Source organism: Eulemur rufifrons, chromosome 20 (assembly GCF_041146395.1).
Source record: "Eulemur rufifrons isolate Redbay chromosome 20, OSU_ERuf_1, whole genome shotgun sequence".
In the NCBI taxonomy this organism is placed as follows: domain Eukaryota; kingdom Metazoa; phylum Chordata; class Mammalia; order Primates; family Lemuridae; genus Eulemur; species Eulemur rufifrons.
In genome coordinates, this window is record NC_091002.1 from 43064165 (window position 1) to 43088260 (window position 24096).

Here is a 24096-nt window from a genome sequence, read left to right on the forward strand (position 1 = left end):
CTCATTTGGATCTTATAGATGAGAAAACCCAGGCTCAGATTCACTTATTCTTTGACTGTGGATAAAGCACCTACAATGTGCCGCTTGGAGTCGTGGGCACTGGAAACTCAGCACTGAAAAGGACAGACGGGGCTCGGACTTCTGGGTACAAGCTCACAAAAGAGAATCTCAAAGGTCCCTGGGGACCGTCTAGCACCAGAGACCTCTCCTGTCCCACCATCCTCCAGAGGCCTCTTCCAAAGCCCTGTCATGACTACAAGTTTAATACTCACCTCCCTAGACCACAGGCTATGGGAAATCAGATAATAAACAACACACCACATCTCCCAAAACTTTAAAATTTTACTATAAAAACAGCATTACAGTATCTTTTTTAAAGTTATCTGTTGTGGCAGAGACCACTCACTCTCACTCATTATCCAATCTCCCTTCCTCGGTAACAGGACCCTGATTATCTCAGGTGGCAATGAGCCCAGCTCAGAGTCTACCTACACATCTTGGTGTCCTTGCAGATGAGCATGGCCACATTACTAGATTTGCCTGATGCGATGTAAGCAGAAGTGTGCAAGGGATTCACAGAACTGTTCCTGGGAGGAAGCTCACCAAGCTGGCGAGTGGGCCCCTCTTGCCCTGTCTCCTTTCCTCCTTGAAATTCCACTAGTTGGAACGCGGATGCAATGGCTGGAGTTCCAGCAATCATTCTAGACCAGGAGGTAACCTTGAGTTTAACAGGAGGAGAGAAGGAACCTGGATTTCTGATGACGTCATAGCACTTTGGACTACCCACCTCTAAACCTGTAGACTTTCTACATTAGAAAATAAATTCTTGGGTGGACAGAAAATCTGGGATTTTCTGTTAGATGCAACTAAACCTAAGTCTAACTGAAAGATCCATCATCCCATCACCATAATATCAAGTCCTCGAGGCCTTCATGGTCTCCTCAACTGCATTTCCATGAGAATAAGACAACCATACTTAGGTGAGCCTCAGTTTAAACAAACTCAAGGTACAAATAGCAGATGTATCAGTGTACAAGTCTCCTTTACAAAAGGCTTCATAAAAAAACGATTTGTCTAAAAAGCTATGCTGAAAGTGAATCTGAAAGAAACTGCCATGTAAAAAAAGTCAAACGATCCTACACTGAGAAATGCACCCAGTAACGACACCCCAGTCAGTCTGGGAGTCTTCTGGGCTTCTTACTCATAGTCCGAATGAGTATCTAGAAAGGTATTCCCAAAAGAGGAGGTGAAGTGGGGCAAGGACAACTGTCTGACACATGTAGGGATGACGATGGTGCTCACTAGAAATAAAATCGCTGCTTACTTTCTGTCTGGTTTCCGAATTGCTTTTTCCTGGTTGAGAGGTGCCAGGCCTGGCAGCTTCTAAAAATTTTAAATTCAATTCAAGTCAACAAGTATTTGTTGAGCACCGTCTATTCACAAAAAGAGCCACGCTAGGGAAAATCTGTATAATGGAGATGCTATAATTAATCATAATAGCAATGCTAGCAGCAGCTAATAATGTATCGAGTGCTTGCTAAATATCAGGCATTGTTCTAAGTGCTGACTGATACCTATCAATCTTCATCCCATACTGAGGAGAGATGCACGATAGTTTTATAAAAGAGGGAACTGAGGCACAGAGAGGTTAGCCAATTTGCTCAAGGTCACACAGCCAGGAAGACAGAAGCCAGGATTCTAATCCAGCAGGTCTAGCTCCATGGCCCATTCTCTTGACAACTATATGATATTCTGTTCCTGTTCCCTCTGAAGGGGCAAGAAAGCATAGCCACAAATGGCCATAACACTGTTCCCCACGCCTGAGTCATTCTCCAGCCACATTCCTCATCTTTTACTGAACTATGAGTTACTCGATCTTTCTCTTTGAAATCTAATTCCCATCTTTACTTACAGAAATTTAAGAGCAACTTCACATCACTACTATAAACAGGAAACCAGGGGCACCAGTTGGAAATCGAAGGTGTACACAAATACACAACAAAAGAAAGGTACCACTGACATAATCACACATGCTAAAAATGCTAAGTAGCACAAAATTAACCAACATGGTCCTCTCCCCAGGGTACCAGTTTGCAGAACACCGGACTAGCATACAAAGTACATCAGAACAGGTGCCAGACACAAGCAGAACCAGGGTGGGGAAGCCCCAGGGTGGGTAGTTTCCAAAGCCAGTAAATCATCAATAAAGCTGTTAAGAAAAGGTGTCAGTGCCCAGACATCTTTCCAAAAGGACTCGAGAAGGTAAGACCCTTCACTGGGAGAAGAACAAGTACCACGGCCTTGCCATGTGCTAGGAGATGGTCCTGTGTTCACAGAAGCAAGTAGAAAATCAACTGATGTGTAAAAATGGGATGTATTCTCCTGAAACTAAAAGTGGCATTTGTTCAGAGAGCCTTTCCGACTGTCTCTCTCATCTTCCTTGCTCATGTGTGCTCATTCAACTGAAGGGTCTACAATGGTGGGCCCGTAAATGTTTAAACAACCAGTTCTCCAGGGAAAAAAGCTTGGTTTGTCGTGTTTACCAGCCACGGCCGTGGCGTAAATCCTCCCACGATGGCCGACTTCCAGCTACCGACGTGACATGGCTGCACATGGAGCTGGGATGACACGTGCGGTCGCGTCATCACGTGCTATCTCCCCCGCACGGACGCAAGGGACGTCGGTCACCTCAGGAGCACCGATTACAGTAAAATGCAGAAGTCCTGAAATGTGAACGATCAGCTCTCCTGAGCCGGTACAAACCGGCCAGGGACACCCTGGGCGCACACAGGTCCCTATGCACATCCGTTTGTGTGCGCGTCTACTCGGGTGTCAGTCTGCACATCTCTCACCCTCTTTTTTTCCCCACTGAATTTCACATTTACCAGTTGAGAATATTCCCCACCCCACCCCCATCAGCCCCCCACACACGCACACACACACTCCTTGCACCAGCCCTACTCCCTGTGCAGGGGCCTAAGGATCTTGCTATGGCCTGGCGCCTTTCCACTCCACTGGCACGCACCTACTGCCCCCAGCCGTGCCATGGACGCCCTCGTTCACCCCTCGGGCCCGGGGCAAGCCGCAGCCCTGCGCATCCCAGACACGGGCACACACCACCGACCAAACCACCTCGGCCCCAGTGCTCCCGGCTGCTTCTCACCCAGCAGGAGCGAGAGCCTCATCTTTAAATCCAATCACACATCTTCCTGTCTAGACGAGGCCCGGGCTGCCAGGGCCCCTGCATGAGCGAATTCACAGCCCTCCACACCCTGGCACCACTGCCCCTGGCTTCCAGAAGAGCCGCAGAGGAGACTGCACCATCGCGGGGCGTGAGTGCGGTGTGGCACGGCGAGCCACCCCCAGGGAACCCGGCCCCCGCCTCGCCTGGAGTCATCCATCATCCTTTCGCTGAAAAGTGGGAAAACAAACAACAAACACCCCGCCCGGCCTCATTTACTGTGAAGCGAATACAAAAGCCGCAGGAGAAAGCCCTTCCTCCTGGCGCTTCCCTTTTCCGGCCGACAGCACGCAGGGGCCGAGATAAGGGGCCGTGCGCGGCCATCGGGGTGGTTTCAAAGGGCTGGCACCCACCGCCCGGGCCCTCCACCGCCACCGCGCTCCCCCCACCGAGCCCGGGGGGAGCAGAGGGCCGCGGCTCCGCGCCAGGCCGCTTGGAAGGGGTTTAAGGCTCACGCACAGAAGGGAGGAAGCGCGGCCTGTCAAGCGGGTGATAAAGCGTCTCCTTATCGGGCGCTTTCCTTTCAACCGCCGCCAAGTGCGCGCCGGGGCTGGACCCCGCCAAGGCCGAGCGTGTTCCTTTCATGTCGCCTTGTGTCCCCTGGTCAGCGATGCGTCCACGTGCGCACGGCACCGTAGCACCCGCGTAGGAGCTCGGGCTTGGGGCCGGAGTGTCAAGGAGGGGCGATAATACGTCTCCCAGCCTGGGCCTCTGGCTAACCATGCGGCAGCTGCGAAGTCACCAAAACCATCTGGGTCCTGGTTTTGCCATCAGGAAGCCAGAAGAGGAGATTCCGAAGCAGCAGAACCCGCTGGGGGCTTGGGAGTTGGCCAAGCCAAGGTCAAGTCCCAGCTGCTGGACTGGCTGGCTGCTGCCCTCGGGCAGGTCACTCGGACCCTCCAAAAGTGCTTTTGCACCCGTGCAAGACGGAAAGAGCACCCACCTATTTCCCAGTTACCAGGATTAAACGACTTGGTACATGTGCAGCTCTAGAGCCGATGTCAGCACACAGTAAGTGCTCAGGTGACACTGTCCTTCAACGGCACTGCTGTGGTTCTCACTGTTTTCTCCCGCGGCTGCTGTGGGCATGGAATGAGGGTAGGTGGCATTCGGTCACATCTGAGCAATGTGAAGTCGATGACATACTAGAGACACGGTGTTGATCCTACAGACAGTTCCACTCACCTTCCCATTCGTGGGGGAAGAGTCCCCAATGGACACGGAGAGTCTACTGTCCTCTCGGGGCAGAACACCTCTCATTCCTTGGGCATCTCTCACCCCAAGTGTGAGTCTCATTCACCAGGGCCCTGAGCGCAGCCAGCAACTCCACCTGAAGCTCCTCTACAGCGGCAGCAACCTGGCCTGATGCCACCACGGGAAAAGACTGGGCCGACTCCCTGAGAAGTAGGGGTGCGCTCAGAGTCCAGGGGATCCATGGCAACTGAGTCCATGCATGCTTCTCTCATCCGTGCCGACTTCAGCACCAGGTCCCCGTGCAGACACTGCCCACTGTGACGCGTACAAGACACCCAGCAAAGAGCCAGCCCAGAACATGGTGCCCGTGACCAACTGCTTTCTCACGTCTCAGATCCAGGACTCGTCAGCGCTGTAGAACACCAGCCACACCTCCAAGCCCCCGCGTGTACAAAGGGAATAACAATAAAGCCCCACCTCATGGTGGTGAGGACCAGATGACAGAATACACGAAAAGTGCTTAGAACAGCACCTAAGACACAGCAAGTGCCCAGTAAATGTCAGCAGTTACCATCATCACCACCATCGTCATCCATTGCAAACTGCCTCCCAGCTATCTCCACGTCGCCATTAGTTTGTTTGGTTATTAGTTTTCCCTGGAATATGGACACAGAGGAAAGACAAGGCCCTGGCGCCCTGCTCCTCCCCCATGCCGAGTTCTGTGCCGGCCACTGTTTCCATATATTAGCTCAGAGAGGGTAAGTAAGCTGCCTACGGTGCCCAGCTCAGACGGGGCACAACTAGGAATTAAAAGCAAGCCTGGCTGGTTGCTTTTCTGCTACACCTGCTCCTCCCATTTCCTCCATGTTGAAACATTTTCCTTTTACTTTCAAGTGGAAAGGTATTAATAGCACACATCAGTAACTCACGCACACTTCACTCTGCAGAGTTTGTGGCTCCATCCCCCAAACTTTATTTAATGCCCAAAAGCCCTTTTCCTCTGCTACTATTTTCAGATTTTTGTTCCTAGCGTCTGCAGCCTGCCCTGGTGAAGAGGAGAATCCAGCTGCATCCTGAACCCTGAGGCTGAGGACCTGCGAGGCTGGGGGCTGGAACCTGGCTGCCACCGAGCAGGCCCCCGCCAGGCCCTTCACAGTGGGGAGGTCTCACCCCCCAACAGCATGGAAGTGACAGGCTGAGAGGCCACACTCTGCCAGGAAGAACACTTTGATGGAAAGGGAAAAGAAGTTTGTCGCAAGAAGGAAAAGCTCACTCTAACTCCTTAAGGATTATCGAGGCCTGCGTCCAACTCTGGGCTCAAACTCTGAAGTCCTCTGTCAACTGAGAAAAACTGTCACCAGGAGGACAGCCACGAACTGTCCTGAACGTGACTGCAAATGGGCGTGCCCACCTCCTGCAAGTCATCCACACTTGGAAACGAGGCCAGCACAGCTCCCAAATGGACGCTCAGTCACCGGACAGGCCTTGTGCTATTGGGAAGGGCCTCCAGAGGGGCGAAGTAAGACCCAGCCCAACTCTGTGGGGCCCGAATCCCAGCCGGCCCCAAAGCCTCCTGTCTTAAAGGGATCTGAGCGCGACCACAGATTCACCTCAACGAGGACGCAGCTTCTCCATAATTTAAAGGGCAGGGGAAGTGGACAAATTCCATCTTCAACGCCCGAGATGAGGCTTGGTGCTGTGTAAGTCCACACACATCGGCTCTCTGTCTGGGGATCCGTCTTACCCAGTTGGGAAGCAGGGTTTCCTCTGCTGACTGGCAGGATGCAAACAGATTCCATGGCACTCGCTTTTCAGCAAGCGTGGCATTTGGGGGGACCAAGGAAAACTGACTTGCTCCCTCGTATAAATTCGTGGAGTTCTATCCCATTACCTTCTGTGTTTGAAGCCAGCAACAAAGGCACCCCATCCCCACGCCCGGGTGTGAGAGCGCACAACTGCCCCGGCCAGGTCCACGCGGGAGTGCCGTCTACAGGGGAACTTAATTCAGCCCTCGATGGTCCCCCCGTGGCGCCTGCGGGAAATCCGTGGGTCAGAACGCATTCCCATGCTTCGTCAAAGGCGGCCACCACGTGCGGCGACCGGCTCTGCAGCCGCAAGTGCCCTTCCCGCAGGAAACAGGCTTCTGAGCGAACACCGGGCAGCGACGTCAGCAAGGTCTGGGTTCATTTTTCTAAGCTCTTCCCAAAGGGGCTTCTAACCCCCTGCCCAGGGGTCACCACTGAGCTGCCCAGAGGAGCCAGGCGACGAGTCAACTGGGCCTGTCGGTGCCGAGGACGCCAGGGAGCCCAGGCCCTGTCTAAAGGGAGGGCCACCACCCAGCTGCCCACACCTGCCATGCGGGACACAGGCCCAGTGTGGCCAGATCCTCTGTGCTTGAAATCCAACTTTGTAGGAGAAATCTCCCAATTGTAAACGTGGGTCACCAGTGTCAACTGCTGTGGAAAGCCCTGAGCGAGTCAAAATCCACCTGTGGACAGACTCGGGCCCTGAGCTCTCAGACTGATCTCTCGTCCCTGCACAAAAGCAGCGGTTCCTGCCGCCTGCGCCATTCATTCTTGCTTTACATCCTGTAACCACCCTCACTCCACCGTCACCTCCTCCAGGAAGCTGCCCCCAGATTCCCTGGGCCTCACTACCCCCTCTCTCTAGTATATAGCCCTTTTCTGTCTGTCATGGCTCTTATCTCTACAAACAAGTAAGAACAGCTAACATTTATCCAACGTCAGGCCCTCTGCCTAATGCTTTAGGGTCATCTCTTTTTTGAGTACTATCATCATCCCACTTTATAGGCACAGAGAGGTTAAGTAACTTGTCCAGTGTCACACAGCAAGTAAGTGATGGAACCAGGATTTGAACCAAGGCTGTCTGGCTTCATCCCTCTGCTATGAATCTCTTTGTTCAGTTGCCTGCCTGGTGACCTCCCTTATTCCCTTAGCTGTCTCTCCCAGCAGACTGCATCCTCCCTGAAGGCAGGGACTGAGCTCATTTCTCCCTCTATCCAGGATGCACAGCTGACACTGGTAAATAGCTGTTGACCGAATGAATGACGTTGCCCACCCTGACCTCCTAGAAGGCCCCAGGGCGGTGGGCGTGAGGGTTAGAATCCACTCTGTTCTCAACAGCTCAGCTGGGTTTTTGCAGATGGGTTCAAGAGGTGATGAAATGTTACTCTCATACTGGCCCTGACAGGGGACTGGGGGCTGGCCACACGTGAGGACTCACACCCAGGTCCCCAACAAGTCACAGCTTCCCCAAGTCCCACTTCCACCTGATGATGCGTTTCCAAGGCGGTGCCCTTGTCCAGGGAGAGGAAAGCAACACTCCTGTCACAACTGCAGCTGCCAGGTCCACAGCCAATCCTGCTCCTGGGCAAGAAAAATAACAAATCCACCAAAAAATAAACGCGAAAAGAAAAAGCGAGTGAGGACAAAGGCACGCAAGTGTGCAAGGAAGAGCAAGAGCACATACCAGAGAGAATCTGCTCTAGAGACACACGCGCAGGGTGGCGTTGGGGCCACGGTCTGAACTTAGGAAGATCCCATTTTTGTACAACACTTGGCTGCATTTTTTCTCCCCAAGATTACTTGGGTGCGACCCCTGGTGCAACCCCTAAACCACCTGTGTTCAATCCCCGCACACGAGCCCACGTTAGGGTGGGCACGGCTTGGCCCACCGCACCTCGTGATGGACGTCGTGCAAGTCCCGTCTCTGCAGCTCCCGTCTCCCACCCGACAGACCCCGCCCCCCCTTTGCTCACGGAGGGCTGAGGGACAGCCGGGAGGACAGGCAGGACGGCCAGGGAGGGGGCGACTCGGAAAAGGAAGAAGATGGGGCGAGATCTGGGAGGCACGCTTTGGACACAATAAACAAGCCTACTGCCTTGTTCCGAGATAGAGCTGGGACCCCCAATCCCAGCACAGCCCTGAAAGCGTCAGTTCAAAGTTAAAGTTAGACACACGCAAGCTGAAGCCCCAGGGGGAACTCAGAGCTCAAAAACAATACTCTCTTTGACTGAAAAACCACAAGGGAACACCCACAGCATACTTCTTGATTAAAAAAGGAAAGTGAAAAATAAGGGTTTTTTTTTTTCTTCTTCTTAATCATCATAAAACTTGTGCCTATTCCATCAAGTCACGACTTCTGTTTGCCCCAGGCGGGCCCCAGTCACGCTGGCCACAGACACGAGGGCCAGGGGGAGCTTGGGCACGTCCCAGTGAACTGAACGGGTCCTTCTGAATCGCTGTCACTTCCTTCCTCAGCTCCCTCTGGCACAGGAAGGCCACCGTGGAGCCGCCTGTGTCAGCACACCCACCACCTGACTCCCGAGGGGCGAGGCACGCTGGGACCCCCTGATGCCTCCAAGAAACAGCGGGGACACTCCCTCAGTCACCGTTCACGCAACAGGTCCAGCGCCTACTGTGCAGCAGGCCCTGGGCTTGAGGCTGGGCTGGAGGAATGGAGGAGGGATGATGGACGGATGAGAGCATGGGCGGCAGGGAGGGAAGAGAGAACTTACCAGACTAACAGGGAAAGAAAATAACCCACCCAAGTAGAAGGACAGAGGTTGGCAAAGAAAAGGAATCTGTTTTGATAGAAGAATCAGAGGAAGCTTCTTTGAGGAGGTGACGATTGAGCTGAGACCTGAATGAAGCACAGACAGGAGGCATGTGGAGTCGGAAGCGCTGTGAACAGCATGTGCAAAGGCCCTGAGGCAGGAGCCCACTTGGAGCATTTGAAGAACAGCACAGAGGCCACTAAGGGTGGGAGAGGAGTGAGTGAGGAAGAGAGGCAGGCAGGGACCAGGTGACATAGGGCTTTGTCTGTGCTGAGTGAGGGGAGACACAGGAAGGGTCAGGGGAGGGGTATGGACTCAGTTACATTCTGAACAGATCCTCTGGTAGCTGTGTGGGGTACAGACTGGATGAGGGGCACAAGTGGAGGCTGAGAGACCACTTAGGACTCTGTGCCTGTCACCCAGACAAGGGAGGATGACAGCTGGGTCTCAGATGGCAGAGAGGAGGAGGTGAGAAATGGTTGAGCCAAAGGCCACCAAAGTACCAACACCCCCCTATACACACCTGGGCACAGATGAACAGACCTGTAGCAGATGCCAACACGTAAAGAAGATGCACATAAAGTTCACATGGCAAAGAGAAGTAGATGAGGAGGAGAAAGAGATTAGAAATCCGAAATGGCTCCACTTCCTACAGGCCTTACCTTGGGCAAGTCACACTTCTTTGGGGCTTAGTTTCTCATTTGTAAGATAACATGACCCAATTGATAACATCACAATGGGTAAGTTAGTGTATAGAGAATGTCTGACCTGTTGTGCATACCCAGTAAGTAACACATTCCTAACCCCTGCTCTCTATGATCTGAGTCGTGGCTTTGCCAATTTAGTCACTGTGCAATCTTTATAATTCACATCTCTATTTGGTCACTCGCAAACTGATGATGACAATACCTACACCTCAAGCACTCAGTATGAGACAACTTTAGCTTATGACAAGGTCTGGCACATAGGAATCCCTCAGTGAAATGGTAGCTGCAGCTCTCATTAAAGTGATGTATGAATCAGACATACCAATCATTCAACTAGATGCTTTCTAAGTCTCCTTCTAGCTTAATCATCCTCAAACTCAAAACAATAGCTTCAAGTCCCCAAATGAATCCACCTGGACTACAAGTTAAGGCAAGCCAAGTCGAAGAGAAGCTGGAACTCCCACCTCAAAGTGAGCAAAACTAAACCTAGGCACCTCTGCTCAGGTGATACCTGTTATTCTGAGTCACACAATCGAGTCAGTCTAGAGGCAGGAGAGCTTCCAGAGCACCGCCCACTCGGTTTGGAGCTGAGGCTCCCACAGCTCAGAGAGAAGTGTGTGGGCTGAGGTTGCACAGCAGGGCACAGGCAGAGGAGGAAGCCAACAGTGCTTCCCCCCCCCCCACTCCTCCCACCCCAGGCAGTCTGGTTGGTTGGAGGGTGGGAAGGAGAAAGCAGCAAAAACCCCCACCCAAAATAAAGAAAATTATGGCACAGCAATGCCTTTGAGCCTGCCCAAAACACCGTTCCCGCTAGCGAGAGCTAAACCCAACCGCCTTAGGGGCCAGGCAGGTAATGTAAATGTGCCAAGCAACCAGTGCAAAGACTAAGTTCCTAACCAAAAACCATTCAAACACAGACTTTCTTCTCTTTTAAAGAATTTGATCACCAGGGTCACTGCTAGCTTGTCTGGTACTTTTGTGCAGATGAGCAAAAGACATCTCCTTCCTCTGTGCCTTTAGCAGGTATGTGTCAGAATACTGTCTTAATAAATATGCAAATGTGAATGGCACCCTCATGACATGCTGTGCCTTTGTACAGTGCACAGCCTGTGCAACCGCACCCAGTGACATGCAGAAGAGTTCCCCAAGTTCCTACCTCTGTACTGATGCCCAAGGTGGACACCAAGCAAGATTCTACTTTAGGGCCTTAGCACTGGCTATTCCCTTTCCCGTAACACTTTCCGCCAAGATAATGACACAGCTGACTCCCTCACTATACTCAAAATTCTGTTTAAATGTCACCTCTTCAGGAAGTTCTTCTATAAATAGCATCCTCACCACCTCCCAGTCATCTTCTATCCGCCATTCCTGCCTTATTTTTCTTATCTTCTTATTGGTTTTTCTGTTTTGTTTTTTAACCATTTGACAGGTTGTAGATGTGTTTATGTCTCCTTCCACCTGAATGGCAGCTCTGTAAGAGCAGGGGATTTTGTCTGTTCTGTTCACTACTCTTAACTTCCTCTCTCGTCAATAAACTTTTTCTGTATAGGACAAAAATATAAAGATTTTAGGCTCTGCAGGCCATAAAGCCACTGTTGCAAGGACTCACCTCTGCTGTGGTAGTACAAAAGCAGCCATAGACAATATGTAAATAAATGAGGGTGGGTGTGTGCCAATAAAACTTTATTTAGAACAGTCAAGTGGTGGGCCAGATTTGTCTGTCATCGTTTGATGACTCCTGTCCTAGAATAATATGTCTCAGACTCTAATGTGCACACAAACCACCTCGGGACCCCTGCAATGCAGATTCTGACTCAGTGGGTTGCAGTGGGGCCTGAGGGTCTGTATTTTTCACAAGCTCCCAGGGGGTGTCTGTGCTGTTGATCCTTGGACCAAACTGAGCAGGGAGCACCTAGCACAGAGCCTGGCATATGGTAGAAGCTCAATCAATATTTGTTGAATAAATAAAAAATAAGAAGAACATCACTCATAATCCTAAGTCAACACTTTTATTGCTATATTTTAACCATGGCACCATTCTTTTGTGGACACTATCTATTGCTCAGATTTAATCTTTACTGTGTCACTTTTCTGAGGGATGGAGGAGGGAGAGATGGGTACGTGAGGGACAAAGCAAGTTTATGCTGATGGTTTCTTTTGTCACTAAGCCCAGGGTGGAAAAATCCAAGGTTTAATAAACATCCACCTGATGCAGTTTCCAAAAATTGCATTCATTAGAACAGCATTTACAACTTTAATAAATGTCAAATAGGAAGGTGGGATTCACGTAGCAGAAATGGGGAATGGTCTATTTGGTTAAGTAAGTAATTCCAAGAAGATCGATTCAGCATCACATTCTGTTTGGAAAATCGAAATGCAAAGCCTTTTCAAGTTCAATAGTAACAACTGCCTTGATCATTTACTGGGAATTTAAAACGTACTGAGCAGTCTGCCAAGTACTGCATAAATTATAACGCTGATAATCATGGCAACGAGGACAATGAACACAACCCCAAGAACAAGCACAGACTCCCTCTGGAAGGATGTCCAAGAAACCGGTGGCACCGGGGCCTCAGAAAGAGGAGACAGCCGCGGGGGTACAAGGAGAGATCTTGCCCTGTGCACCGCTTGCACCTTTCAAATTCTGCAACATGTGGATGTATTTCCTCCCCAAAAATTAATCTATAAAAGAAACCAGAGCAGTTTGTGCTTAGTACTGTGCTAAGTAGTATTTTATGCATTGTCATTTACTCCTGTAGAAATCCTAAAAAGAACATTCTCTCCAATTAGCTGGGGGGGAAACTGAGGCCCTGGGAGGTCAAAGCATCCTTGCTCAGAGTCCTGGCATTAGTATGCTGAGAACTCAGGCTGCAGGGCGAGGATGGGCAGGTGGGTCCCAGGACCATCTGAATGTCTCACCGTCTGCACCTGGGAGTTCCTCCTCCTGGAGGATGCAGACACCTTGGAGGCCAAGGGCGGCCACCCCGGCCTCCCGGCTTCTCCTCTCAGACGCTTCCAGCCCCAGCTGTGCTGGCTCAGGGCCCTCACACCAGGCCACGCTTGACAGTGTCAACAGAAGCCGACAGCCCACAGGGAGCTGCACCTGCCCCACAAACCAGCTATTGTCCTGCCTGTGCCTGGGAGGGGCCTTCTGGCTGCTGTGGCCATACACAGGGACACCGGTGGGTGGCACGAGCCTAAGCAACCTGACAGGGAAAAAATATGGCTTGACCAGACTAGATTTATTTTGTGAATTTTTAAAAATACTTAAGCAACAATAAGAGCCCCTGGGAGCAACCTAGAAATTATCTCAGGGTCATTAAAGATTTCGATTTCTTCTTTGTGGCCTATGCAATTAAGAATGTTGGCTCTTGGCCGGGCGCGGTGGCTCACGCCTGTAATCCTAGCACTCTGGGAGGCCGAGGTGGGCGGATCGTTTGAGCTCAGGAGTTCGAGACCAGCCTGAGCAAGAGCGAGACCCCATCTCTACTAAAAATAGAAAGAAATTATATGGACAGCTAAAAATATATATAGAAAAAATTAGCCGGGCATGGTGGTGCATGCCTGTAGTCCCAGCTACTCGGGAGGCTGAGATAGGAGGATCGCTCAAGCTCAGGAGTTTGAGGTTGCTGTGAGCTAGGCTGATGCCACGGCACTCACTCTAGCCTGGGCAACAGAGTGAGACTCTGTCTCAAAAAAAAAAAAATAAATAAATAAATAAAAAAAATAAAAAAAAAAAAAAAAAAGAATGTTGGCTCTTGAGCTAGACTGGGTTCATTTTCTGCTTCACCCAATTCCTGGGTGACCTCAGGCAAGTTACTTAGCCTCTCTGTGTCTCTAAGAACTGCCTAGAAATATTGGGAGGATTACATCCATTTGTATGTGGAAAGCCCTGCAAACAATTTCTAACTTTACCCAGTAACCGCCATCCACTCCTCTAGCATCATCGAAATAACCTGACACAGACTCCACTATGCAAGGACGGCAGGAGCCGGGTGCTGTGAGCTTTGGTGTGGAGGCACAGGGAAAAAAGATCAGAAAGAAAAATGCCAAGCAATAACAGTAGTTCATTCCAGGCAATGATGGGGAATTTTTAGTTTCTTTTTTATATTTTTGTATATTTTTTAAACCATGAGTACATATTAAAGAACAAAAAAAGTAGAATAAATAATTTAATAAAACTGCAGGGGCACAGATGCACATGTGTGTATATACTTCTTGCGTGTGTGTATATATATCTTGTGCATACACACATAGTGTGTATTTATATATTAAGGAATGTATAATTTACAGATGTGTGTTTCTATGTGTCTGTGTGTGTATATGCAACACACGCACACACAATTCCGCACACCTGTGTCAGTATTCAGACTCAGCCACCCCTAAGCGGGGGGCTTGAGGACCCCACAGTGCAGCAGAAACGGTTTGGCCTCGGGGCCCAGCAGACACGCATTTAAACGCATCTCCACCACGTCCCGGCTGCTTACCCTTGACCAAGTCCTTTGACCTCACGAGGCTCATGGTCACCGCACCGTGTCCCAGTGTCCTATGAGGACCAGAGCCATGCACAGAGCACGTTCTCAATAAATGACGAGCGCAAATGTCTGCATCACACGTCACCAGCATCCAACTCACACCGATCCTGGCTCGGGCGTTGTGGCATGAAATCAGAACCTCCACGTGAGAACATACGCTCCCTTTCGTTATCCTAACTGGATGGTTCGGAGGAAGAATAAATAATAATACAAAACAACAGCAACAAGCACATCCTGAGCACTTATTACGTACAGGGCCCTGTTCTAGGCACCTGACCGTGTTAACGCATTTAATCTTCGCAGTGACCCCGGGAGGCAGGCATTAGTATCATCCTCTCTGAAGAACTTACGGCCCTGAAAAAGCCACTTGGGTTTTGTAAGCCTCAGTTTGTTCATCTATGAATGGGGTTAATATTAATAATAGCACCACTATCTCCTGAAGCTGGCACACAGGACAAGCTGGGGCAGGGTCAGACTGTTTGTCACTGGTGGTAATGTGCTCCTTGGGGAAGTCACTCTGGGCCTCAAAGCCTCAGTTTCCTCATGCACAGAGCAGGGACCACAGGCCTGATTCTGTGTGACGTGCATGTCACATAGTAAGTGCTCAATAAACAGAACGATCACTGCCAGAGGCAGTTCAGAACAAACATCCACACTGTCTCCCAGCATCCAGAGGGAACGGGGCCCCGTGAGAGGCGACTGCCCCCCATATTCCCGCCCACCCCCTCACGGTCCAGTTAATGACTTTGTTGTCAATGGAGCTGGCGCCTTCCGAGGCGGTTTGCAGACTCATTCATGGGACCAAATTAGACAATGCTGAGTGTTTGATAAAGAGGTCTTGGCCCCCACACCCGCTAGACCCACAGGGCACCCGGAAGGGCGGCAGGGCCAGCTAGGGACACAGGAGCTCCTTGTGCACGCCAGCCCCGACCTGCGGACGGGTCACAGCGGGATGGCTCGGGGCCTCTGGAGGGGTCTCAGGCGTGGTCACAGTCCCCTCTCTTCTGGCACGCTGTAGCTGACAGGCCCTTACAAAGCCACCTCACGCAGATGCTTCCTTTCCCACGGGACGAGAAAAAGTTGGCTTGGCCTGAGGTCCCTTGGTGGAGAGGGTGGCAGCAAGGGCAGGGCCCGAATGCCCAGCTCTGGGTCAGTGCTCAGATCATGCAGCCAGCAAGCACTTCTCTAACGCCTGTCCCGTCCCACCCTCATGCCCACCCTCCGCCCCTCCAGCTGGAGGGCCCTGCCTGCACCCAGACGCACCCTACCTGCACCCTACGCTCTGCGCCCAGGGCTCAATGCACGGCTGGCTGCCAGCAGGCAGACGGGTGAATGAACGGGTGAGTAGAAAGATAAGGACCCAGAAGTTAAAAGCCAAGGTCAGGGCCCCATTGCTGACCGGCTGCCTGCCTTTAGGTAAGGGATGTTCACGTCCCTGTGTCTCTGCCTTCATCTGCCAAACAGGAATACCAGTGCCCCAACTCACTGTGTGGTCGCAAGGGTAAAGTGAGATCATGCATGTAACACACTACATAAGCGACTCTCCACATGCTCTCCATATCATAGCTCAGTCTCAGATCTGGCTAAATCAATCAGAAAAAGCTGGGCCAGGCGCGATGGCTCATGTCTGTAATCCTAGCACTCTGGGAGGCTGGGGCGGGAGGATCACTTGAGCCCAAGCGTGTGAGGCTACAGTGAGCTATGAAGATGCCACTGCACTCCAGCCTGGGCAACCGTGAGACCTGTCTCTTAAAAGAAAAATAAAAACAAAAAGCTGAAACAGGCACAGGAATCTAACGCTAATCTGAGTTCAAAAGATCCCAGATCCACGTATCAATATTGCCTTCTCTCCCCCAAAGAGAACAGTGGGCTAAATGAGTCCTCAGTGCCAAAGATCACCCTGGGCACTTTTGTTTAGCATCCTGAGTACTCTTGACAAAAACAAAACAAACAGCCTGAAAAACATAGGTCTTCATCACTTTATAATTGAAGAAACTACAGTCCAGGGAGTCACCCAGAGTCCCAAAGCTACGGACACTAGAGCTGCCTTGCTCCAAACAACCTGCCCTGTCTGCTTCCCAGGAGCAGCGCTGGTGTTAACAGCGTGGACTCCGGCTGCAGACCACCTGTGCCCAAATCAAGCGCCACCATGCACAAGCCGGGGGCTGCCTTAAGGCAAGTTGCTTCTCTGTGTCCCAGTTTCCTCGTCTGTAAAACGAACATAGGAATCCTACCACCTTCACTCCACGGCAGCGCTGCAAAGATTAAGTAGGTCACACTAGGCAAGCACAGCTCTCGTCGCTACACCACGCTGCCCAGCACCTAGTAGGGCCCCCAAAAATTGCTTGTAGGACAAATGAAGTTGCTTTTATATGGTCTCACTGGTTGGCAGAAGTATTGCATGTTTCAGACTTAATCTCTCTTTGAGGAACGACTATTTCTCCAAGATTCTAGAAGCTGCTTTCTGCCTACATTTGGGGGCAATGTTACTGAGGCTCCTTCGTGACAGTTTATGCACGGAAAGCACCACTCGCCTGATCTCAGTGTGTCCTTGGTGGGGAGGTGCATCAGCACGCGGGTAGCCACCGCCTGATCACACCACACCTGCGCACACCTCTCTGCTCCACCTGCTGGCTGGGGGGCCAGCACCTTGGTCTCAATCCTTCCACATGCCCATCGGTGACCATGCCAGGCTCCGACCAAGGCCACACTCAGGAGGCCACACTTAGTCCTCGGATGTACTTGGTTTGGACTGTCCTCTTTTGCAACTTTTTAAATTGAATCTCCAGCGTTATAATCAAGAGACTGGTACAAACACAGGGTGCCGAGGACGCCTCCTCCTGACGTTGGCATCAAGATGCCCAATCTGCACAACCCGGTGGGCACCCCACCCCCCCATCCTCCAGTGAGGGGCTGGATGTCGTCACCTCTACGAGATTCCTTCCCTTCAACAATAGGAGTCAGCTCAGTGGGGGATGGCAGGGTCACCCCACTCTAAGGACCCCGGCCTTTCCCGAGGCCACAGCCTCATACAGACAGGCGACCACCCCCCTAGCACAGCCAATCTCAAGAAGTCCAGTTGGCCGGACTTGGAGAGCATACTGGCGTGCAGCCCCTCCTCATGCCCACGCGCCCCACCCTGGTCCAGCCACCATCCTCTGGGCCTCTGCAGCAGCTCACTGTCCCCAGCCCTGCCCCTTTCCTGTGGAGCCCGTTCTCATCGCCTGGCAGCCAGAGGGCTCCTGCTGAAACCTGAGTCGGGCCCGGCTCTGTGGTGCCTCCCTCACTCAGAGTCTCGTCCTCTGGTGCCCTGCGAGGTCCAGGATCGCCCTCCCTGCCGAGACCACCTGGCTCGGCCCCGCCGCTCCAGATCCCCACGCCACCGTCTGCCACCGTGTCTCCTTCCTGGGAGGCCTGTCCCACCACTCCCAGTTCTCCTTGCCCAGGGCGTTTCCCCATAGGCCCTATTTGGTTTTCCCATTTATCAGCCCCGTACTGCTCATCTCCCCGGCTCCACGGGGCGGGGATTTTCATCTGTTCTGTGCACTGCCATGTTCCCAGTGCCTGGCACACAGTAGGCGCTGGGTAAATAGTTTGAATAAATGAGCAAATGAACCCCCAGTGATCTCAGAACACTCTCCTCCTCCAACGCTTCCCGAAGCCAGAGCCACGTGGTCACCCTGTCGTTCCTCTCCCCTTCCTCTCCGCAGAAGGTCTGACTGAACCTCCTGCAGACGCCAACACAGCAGCCCGATCAAGACAAATTAGCATGAGCAAGACCTGCTTCCTGTCTCCTGTCTTATAAGTGGAGGAGTTGGGGAGCGGGAGGGCTGGGGGCCAGGGGGCTTCACCAAGCACAAGATTTTATTAGACAGAGAGAAGCCAACGTGCCCAGCCAACTGCCGAAGGAGGGCTGCTCACTGTCACGACTCCAGCCTCGCCTGGAAAGGAGAAAGCCCCAGCTGGCTTCTTTTTTCCCTTTCTTAGATATCACTGAAAGGGAGTCGCAGACAGCACAAAAGCTGAAATCCTACAGAATGAGCATCAGTGCCCCGTAATCCGTTTTATGACCTGGAAGCCTGGAGACTCACCCGGTTTCCTCCGGCCTGGGGGGAGGCGACCTGGACAGGTGCACTGCGGGCCCCACCCTCCAGCCTGCACTGTTGCCCAGGACGAAACGCTGATCGGATTCCTGCATCTGGAAGGAATTCCGCCTAAAGGAGCTCCCCGTGTTCTTCTCCGTATGTCTGAACATCCGTCTCAAAGACTCGAGAGCACTGTCTCTGGAGGTGAGTGCTGTGTGGCTCCACATTCTCGTATTTTCATTGCTCTCTAACTAAAAGGACGGCCCCTGATCATTCTTTCAGTGGAAAACGTGTCCCAGAGGGTGGGAAGAATAATGTGTTTTGAAAGCCCCAGCTGAAAGATGGACGAGGAACATAACAGAGTACCCTCTCCCAGGAACTTCTGTGCAGAATATGGCCAAAGGGTGTGGAAGCAGCCAGGCAAGGAATAAATGACAATGGCGTTATACAGACCGCTCTCGACAGGGGTATTATTAGATCTCATACGCTGAAGACCTATGGAAACACTCAAAGCCCAACCTTGCAAAGCTGCTCTGAATGGGAGATTTGTCCACCAAAGGACCACTGCATCCTGTCCTGAAACAGAATGAGGAAACGATGGCAGGGTTCCACCAAAAGGCGTGTGGCTCTTTCGAGATGAATCAAGTGTTTCCCTCTTTCATCTGATACCTACAGACCAAAGTCAGGCCAATGATTAAGATTTCTTGGTCCCTCTGAAAGAGCCCTAGGCTCGTTCAACACCAATGAGATTTAGAGCCTTACAGGAGAAACACAGTGCTCCTTCCCTAACTGGACAATTGTTTGAAACCATGTAAACATGACCTCCCTCTTATCTCCTTCCTATTTGGTGTACACTGAGGTAGCACGGTGCTTATTTACTCCAGAGGATACGACCTGAAGGATATTTGCCTTGAGCCAAATCTAATTTAAAGTTTGATTCAGTGGTCAAAAACTTAAAAATCAAACTTCACATAAAAATTCAGACTCCTAGCTTCTCTTGGAAAAAAACAAATTGTAAAACCTGGCAACACTGGACCCATGTCACGACCTATAGGGACTGAACAGTGCCTGCCTCCTTGGGACAAGGCACATGTGTTGCTGCGCCCTGCTCCCCACCACTCCCTATTGCTCCTTGACACTTGGCCAATTCAGTCATTGGCTTTCATTGCCCAGCTTGTCATGAGCTTATCAGTTTGTGATTCTGTTTACAGTCTCTTCTTTGGTTCTCTCCTTAGTCCACTGCTAATAGAGAGGGGAAGGTGGTTGTTGAGGGGCGGTAAATACGTCCTTGCAAGTGGATGCTTCCCGAGGCCTCGTCCGGGAGGGAGCGTGTGGTCCTGTGGCAGTCCGCAGGCCCGAGAGTTAGAAAGTTCAAGACTTTGCACCTGAGCTCCAGACTCGTACATCCAACTGCCTACTTGACACCTTGGCGTGGATGCCTCAGAAGCCCTTCATGCCTTCCATGCTCCAAATTGAACTCATCATCTTCACCCAAGAAAACTTTTTCTTCCTCAAGTCTTTCCCCACCATCCAGCCAAGTGAACCATCCACCGTGTTGCTCCTTCACCTCTCATGCCCAAATCCTGAAGATCACAGCAGAGAAGCCATCTCTCCCCTACCCGCTGCCACCTTCCCATCCTCACCATCGCCTTGATCTTTCCCTGGCACCGCCACAGCCTGAGGAACCCATCTCCCCACTCCCTCCCTAACTCCTTCTCATCTAGTCCCCAGAGAGAAGCCTGGGTGAAATGTTAAATTAGGATTACATTCCTCCCTTACTCTAAACCCCTTCCCTTCCCCCTTGCCCTGGAATAAAACCCTAGCTCCTCACCTTGGCTTATAAGCCCTGCACAGTCTGGCCCTGTCAACCATCACCCTCCGAGCTAAACTTGAACGACACCAGCCCTCCTTCAGTTCCTCAGACACATAGAATTCTTCTCTGCCTCAGGGCCTTTGCACATGCTGTGCTCTATAAATGGAACACTCTCCCACCAGCACCAAAAGAAAGAGAGAGACAGAGAGGGGAAGATATCATTCATCTCTTTGCTGACTCTATCACCTCTTCCAGGTTCCAGCTGGTAAGTCACCTCCTCAGCAAAACCCTCCCTCTAAAGCAGGTCTTCCAAGTGCCATCTCTTGACGTGGTATGTCTTGCTGGAACAGTTGTCCCAGTTGGTCAACCCAATGGACAAGCTCCTAATCAGCCATTGCATCTCACCTCACGTCCAGGTGTCAGCCCACACACCCATTCCAAAGGGCCGTCATCTGGCCACTCAGCTACCCACATCTCGGCCACAGTCACTGCAAACTGCCCTGGTCCACCCGTCACCTCTGGCAGGCCCTGCGCTCCCTGGGGGCAGGAACTGTGCCAATCGCACCAGCACGGCATTATCAGCACCTAGCACAGGGCCTGACACACACGGGTGCTCAGCCAAGCACTGGCCGAATGAACGAGCCACGAGGTCTGAAAAGCACTGAAGGTTTTGGAACAAACTTTCTTCTAAGACCAAGTGACATTCCAAAAAAAAAAAAAAGGAAAAAAAAAAAAGAACAGCTGAACATGGCATATGTTTAAGATTTTAATTTTACATTTAAGGAGAGAAAATGAGATGGTCTTGTACTCATTTTCTTTTTATATTGAGATGCTTAAAACCACTAAGCATGCAAAAAAAAAAAAAAAAATGAAGTTCTATAGTGTGGCAAAGAAAAGAGAAAAGGGTAGGACACCGAATCATCGAGAGGAGAAAAGAGGCTGCGCAGTCCAGAAACAGAAACACACGCAGACATAAAGGGGAAGACAGGTCAAGAGAGGAGCTGCTAGAAACATTTAGGCAAGGTACACGCAGGGCTATGTCACTGCTCAGGGGCTTCTTGGGGACAGAAAGGCCAGCCCCCTCCAGATCTCTGAAGGGGTTTTGCACCCACTGAAAGGTTAAGAGCAGCCACCATCCTAAAGACCCCTTTTTTCTTCACTTTTCAAAGAATATTTTTTTTAAAAAAAACTGACTTCCTATGCTAAAAATCAGAGATTTGCAGGTTTTGTTTTGGAAAAGAAACGCATAATCTATTCAAATGATTTTTTTTAAATACTCCACTTTTTGTCTTTCAAGGATATGGCTGCAAATTTTTAAATCGTAACACTTGGTTTTCAAAGTTACAGGCAGGAAGAGGGATGAGTCCTTGGAAGCTGCCGGAGGGAGGGGCACAAACCTCAGGTGCTGTAAAGCAGGTGTCTTTTGGACTGTGCACGCGGCCCGTTCCCTTCTCCGGAGCTTTCCACGGCTCCAGTCCCCAGTGCACGGGTGAGCTGAGCCTAGCTCCTCGGACGGCCCGAGCTCGCTGGCCACAGCCAACTGGACCAGTGGGCGGCAGCCTCCCGAAACAGAGCCAATCGGCATTTCTGAGAATTTGGACCCCATGAGCTGGTGACCAGGCTCCAGCTAGGATGGCGTGTAAAACTGCAGGGAAGGGAGTGGTCAGCAGGCAGCCTGGCATTTTTCCACCAGGCTTTCTCTGCACGAGCAAAAAGGAAGGAAAAGCTGGTCCGCAAAGACACACGGACGATCAGATCTACTGTGCAGCAGGTGGAGCCTGCAGTGTCTGAAGCCCAGCTCCACCACTTACCAGCTACGACCTTGAACAAGCTCCTTGGCCTCTCCTGGACCTAAATGTAACCTGCTTTATGGGGCTCTTTTGAGGATTAAATAAGTTAACATGTGTATAGCACTTGGAACAGGGTCTCACACGCGGTAAATGTTAAGTGCTTATCACCTTGCAAAAATGTAAGCTCATGAGGACACTGACTAAATGATCATGCCAGTGGTAGAATTCCAAGCCGTGGCAAGTGGCAGGAAGGAAAACCGGATGGAGCTCTGAGCACGCAAGACAGAAGAGTTAACGTAGATGGGGAGGAAGTCAGCCAAGATTCCTCCGAGGAGGGGACTGAGCCTCGGGCTGCACAGGGGGAAGAGTGTGAGCAAATGCCCAGAGGAAGGACCACAACCTCTCTCTTATCCTTCACTGTATTTCAGCATCAAATACAACACACAGCACAAACACAGCCGGTGCTCAACAAATGCCTGCAGAATGAATCCACCTGTTGAATGGATTGACCACACCCACAAATCCTGGACCCTGACTTCCCAAGTCCAGGTACTCAAGCTGAATCTCCTGCTCCTACAATCCCCTCCCTTCTAATCTGCTTTGAATGAGTTTCTCTCTGTTACTACCAAAAGTTCTGACTCAAACATACAGTCTCACAGCAACCTCACGGCAAGCCAGGAGGTTCCCATCCTAAGCTAGACACGCCTAGAAGATCATAATGATACGAAGACTTTCTTTTACAAAAAGCAATTTTCAGGGGTGACAGAGTAACTGTAACGGACTAGCCCTGCCACTATAAAGACTGTGAACCAGGACACAGCACATAAGGCAACTGCCTTCGGGCTTCGGGTGCTGGAGAGCAGCCTCACGGTCTCACGGTGTATTTTATCAGGTACATAAATACACAGTCATGGAGATTGTCAAGTTTATGAATAGAAAAAAGACAACAGGTAATATATCAAAATACTAATATAGCTATTTTAGGTAATTTGATTATGTACAGTTGTAATTTTTCTTATTTTTCTGTATTTTACAAGAGCATATTGATTTTCTTCAATGGACACTCATCTGAAACTTAAGATGATGGCTTCAGAAACCTTCCGTCAACACACAAACTTCTGCAAAACTCTAGCAGTTTCTCAATCAGAAGAGAAGGGAAGAAGTATCTTGACACATGAATATCATTTCTATCCTCTCACCCAGCTCAAGATGACTTTCTCCTCTGGCTTCTGAGTGGCTGGATTAGCTTCTGATCCTGATTCAATCTCAAATGTCTCGTCCCTCAAAGGAGTAAGAGGCTGAAACACACACCTCAGCCTCACAAGCACGCAACGGTGGCTCAGCAGAGGTGAGTGGCCTAGTGACAAACGCCAGCCATGAAAGGAAGAGAATCCTAGTCCATACCTGAACAACAGGGTGACCTCCGGTCGGAGCTTTGACAGCCCCTCTGCTGCCTTCCGTCTCGTAGTGGGCCCGGTGGTGCGGTTTGGGCTGCACCTCGATCCGCAGCTCGTAAGAACCCGACTGGCTGGAGAGCGGCCACTCGAGCGGGGGGAGAGATGCAGTCACCGGGATGCTGGAGGAGAAACGGAGTCCGTCATGTGCACAAGAAACCAGGACCCATCAACCTGTGCAATAATCGTAAATGGCCCCTTCTCTGAAAATTGTGGCTACAGTCATATGCTGCTTAACAGCGGAGAACCATTTTGAGAAACGGGTCATTATGTGAACACCGTGGAATGTACTCACACAAACCCGGATGGTGTGGCCTGCTGCACACCTGGGCTGTGTGGCACAGCCTGTTGCCCCCAAGCTACACACCTGCACAGCACGTTACTGTACTGAACACCGTAGGCAACTGCAACACAATGGTAAGTGTTTGTGTAAACATCTACACATAGAAAAATACAGTTTTACAATCTTACAGGACCACCATCATATATGTGGTCCGTCGTTGACCAAAATGTCATCATGCAGCACGTGACCATATAGGAACAAAATGCTAGATGCTGTGCAGACACCTAGTTCTCAGACGTGACAGCCAGTGCTGGTCACAGGGTGGAGATCTTTTTCTTTGTTTTTTCATCTTGATGAGGACAGTGTGACCCAATTCTCAACTTACGAAGCTAATTTCACTATATGTTAGTTCCAGTAT

The 24096-nt window shown here is 50.9% G+C and overlaps 1 protein-coding gene across 1 annotated transcript in view; it reads right to left on the minus strand.

Moving 5' to 3' along the window:
* NFATC2 (nuclear factor of activated T cells 2) overlaps positions 1-24096 on the minus strand; it is a 143496-nt gene that overhangs the window by 96458 nt on the left and 22942 nt on the right. Inside the window, exon 3 of the mRNA XM_069495783.1 lies at positions 23346-23517. Coding sequence (XP_069351884.1) covers positions 23346-23517 — 172 coding nt within the window. The remainder of the gene's footprint in view (positions 1-23345; positions 23518-24096) is intronic.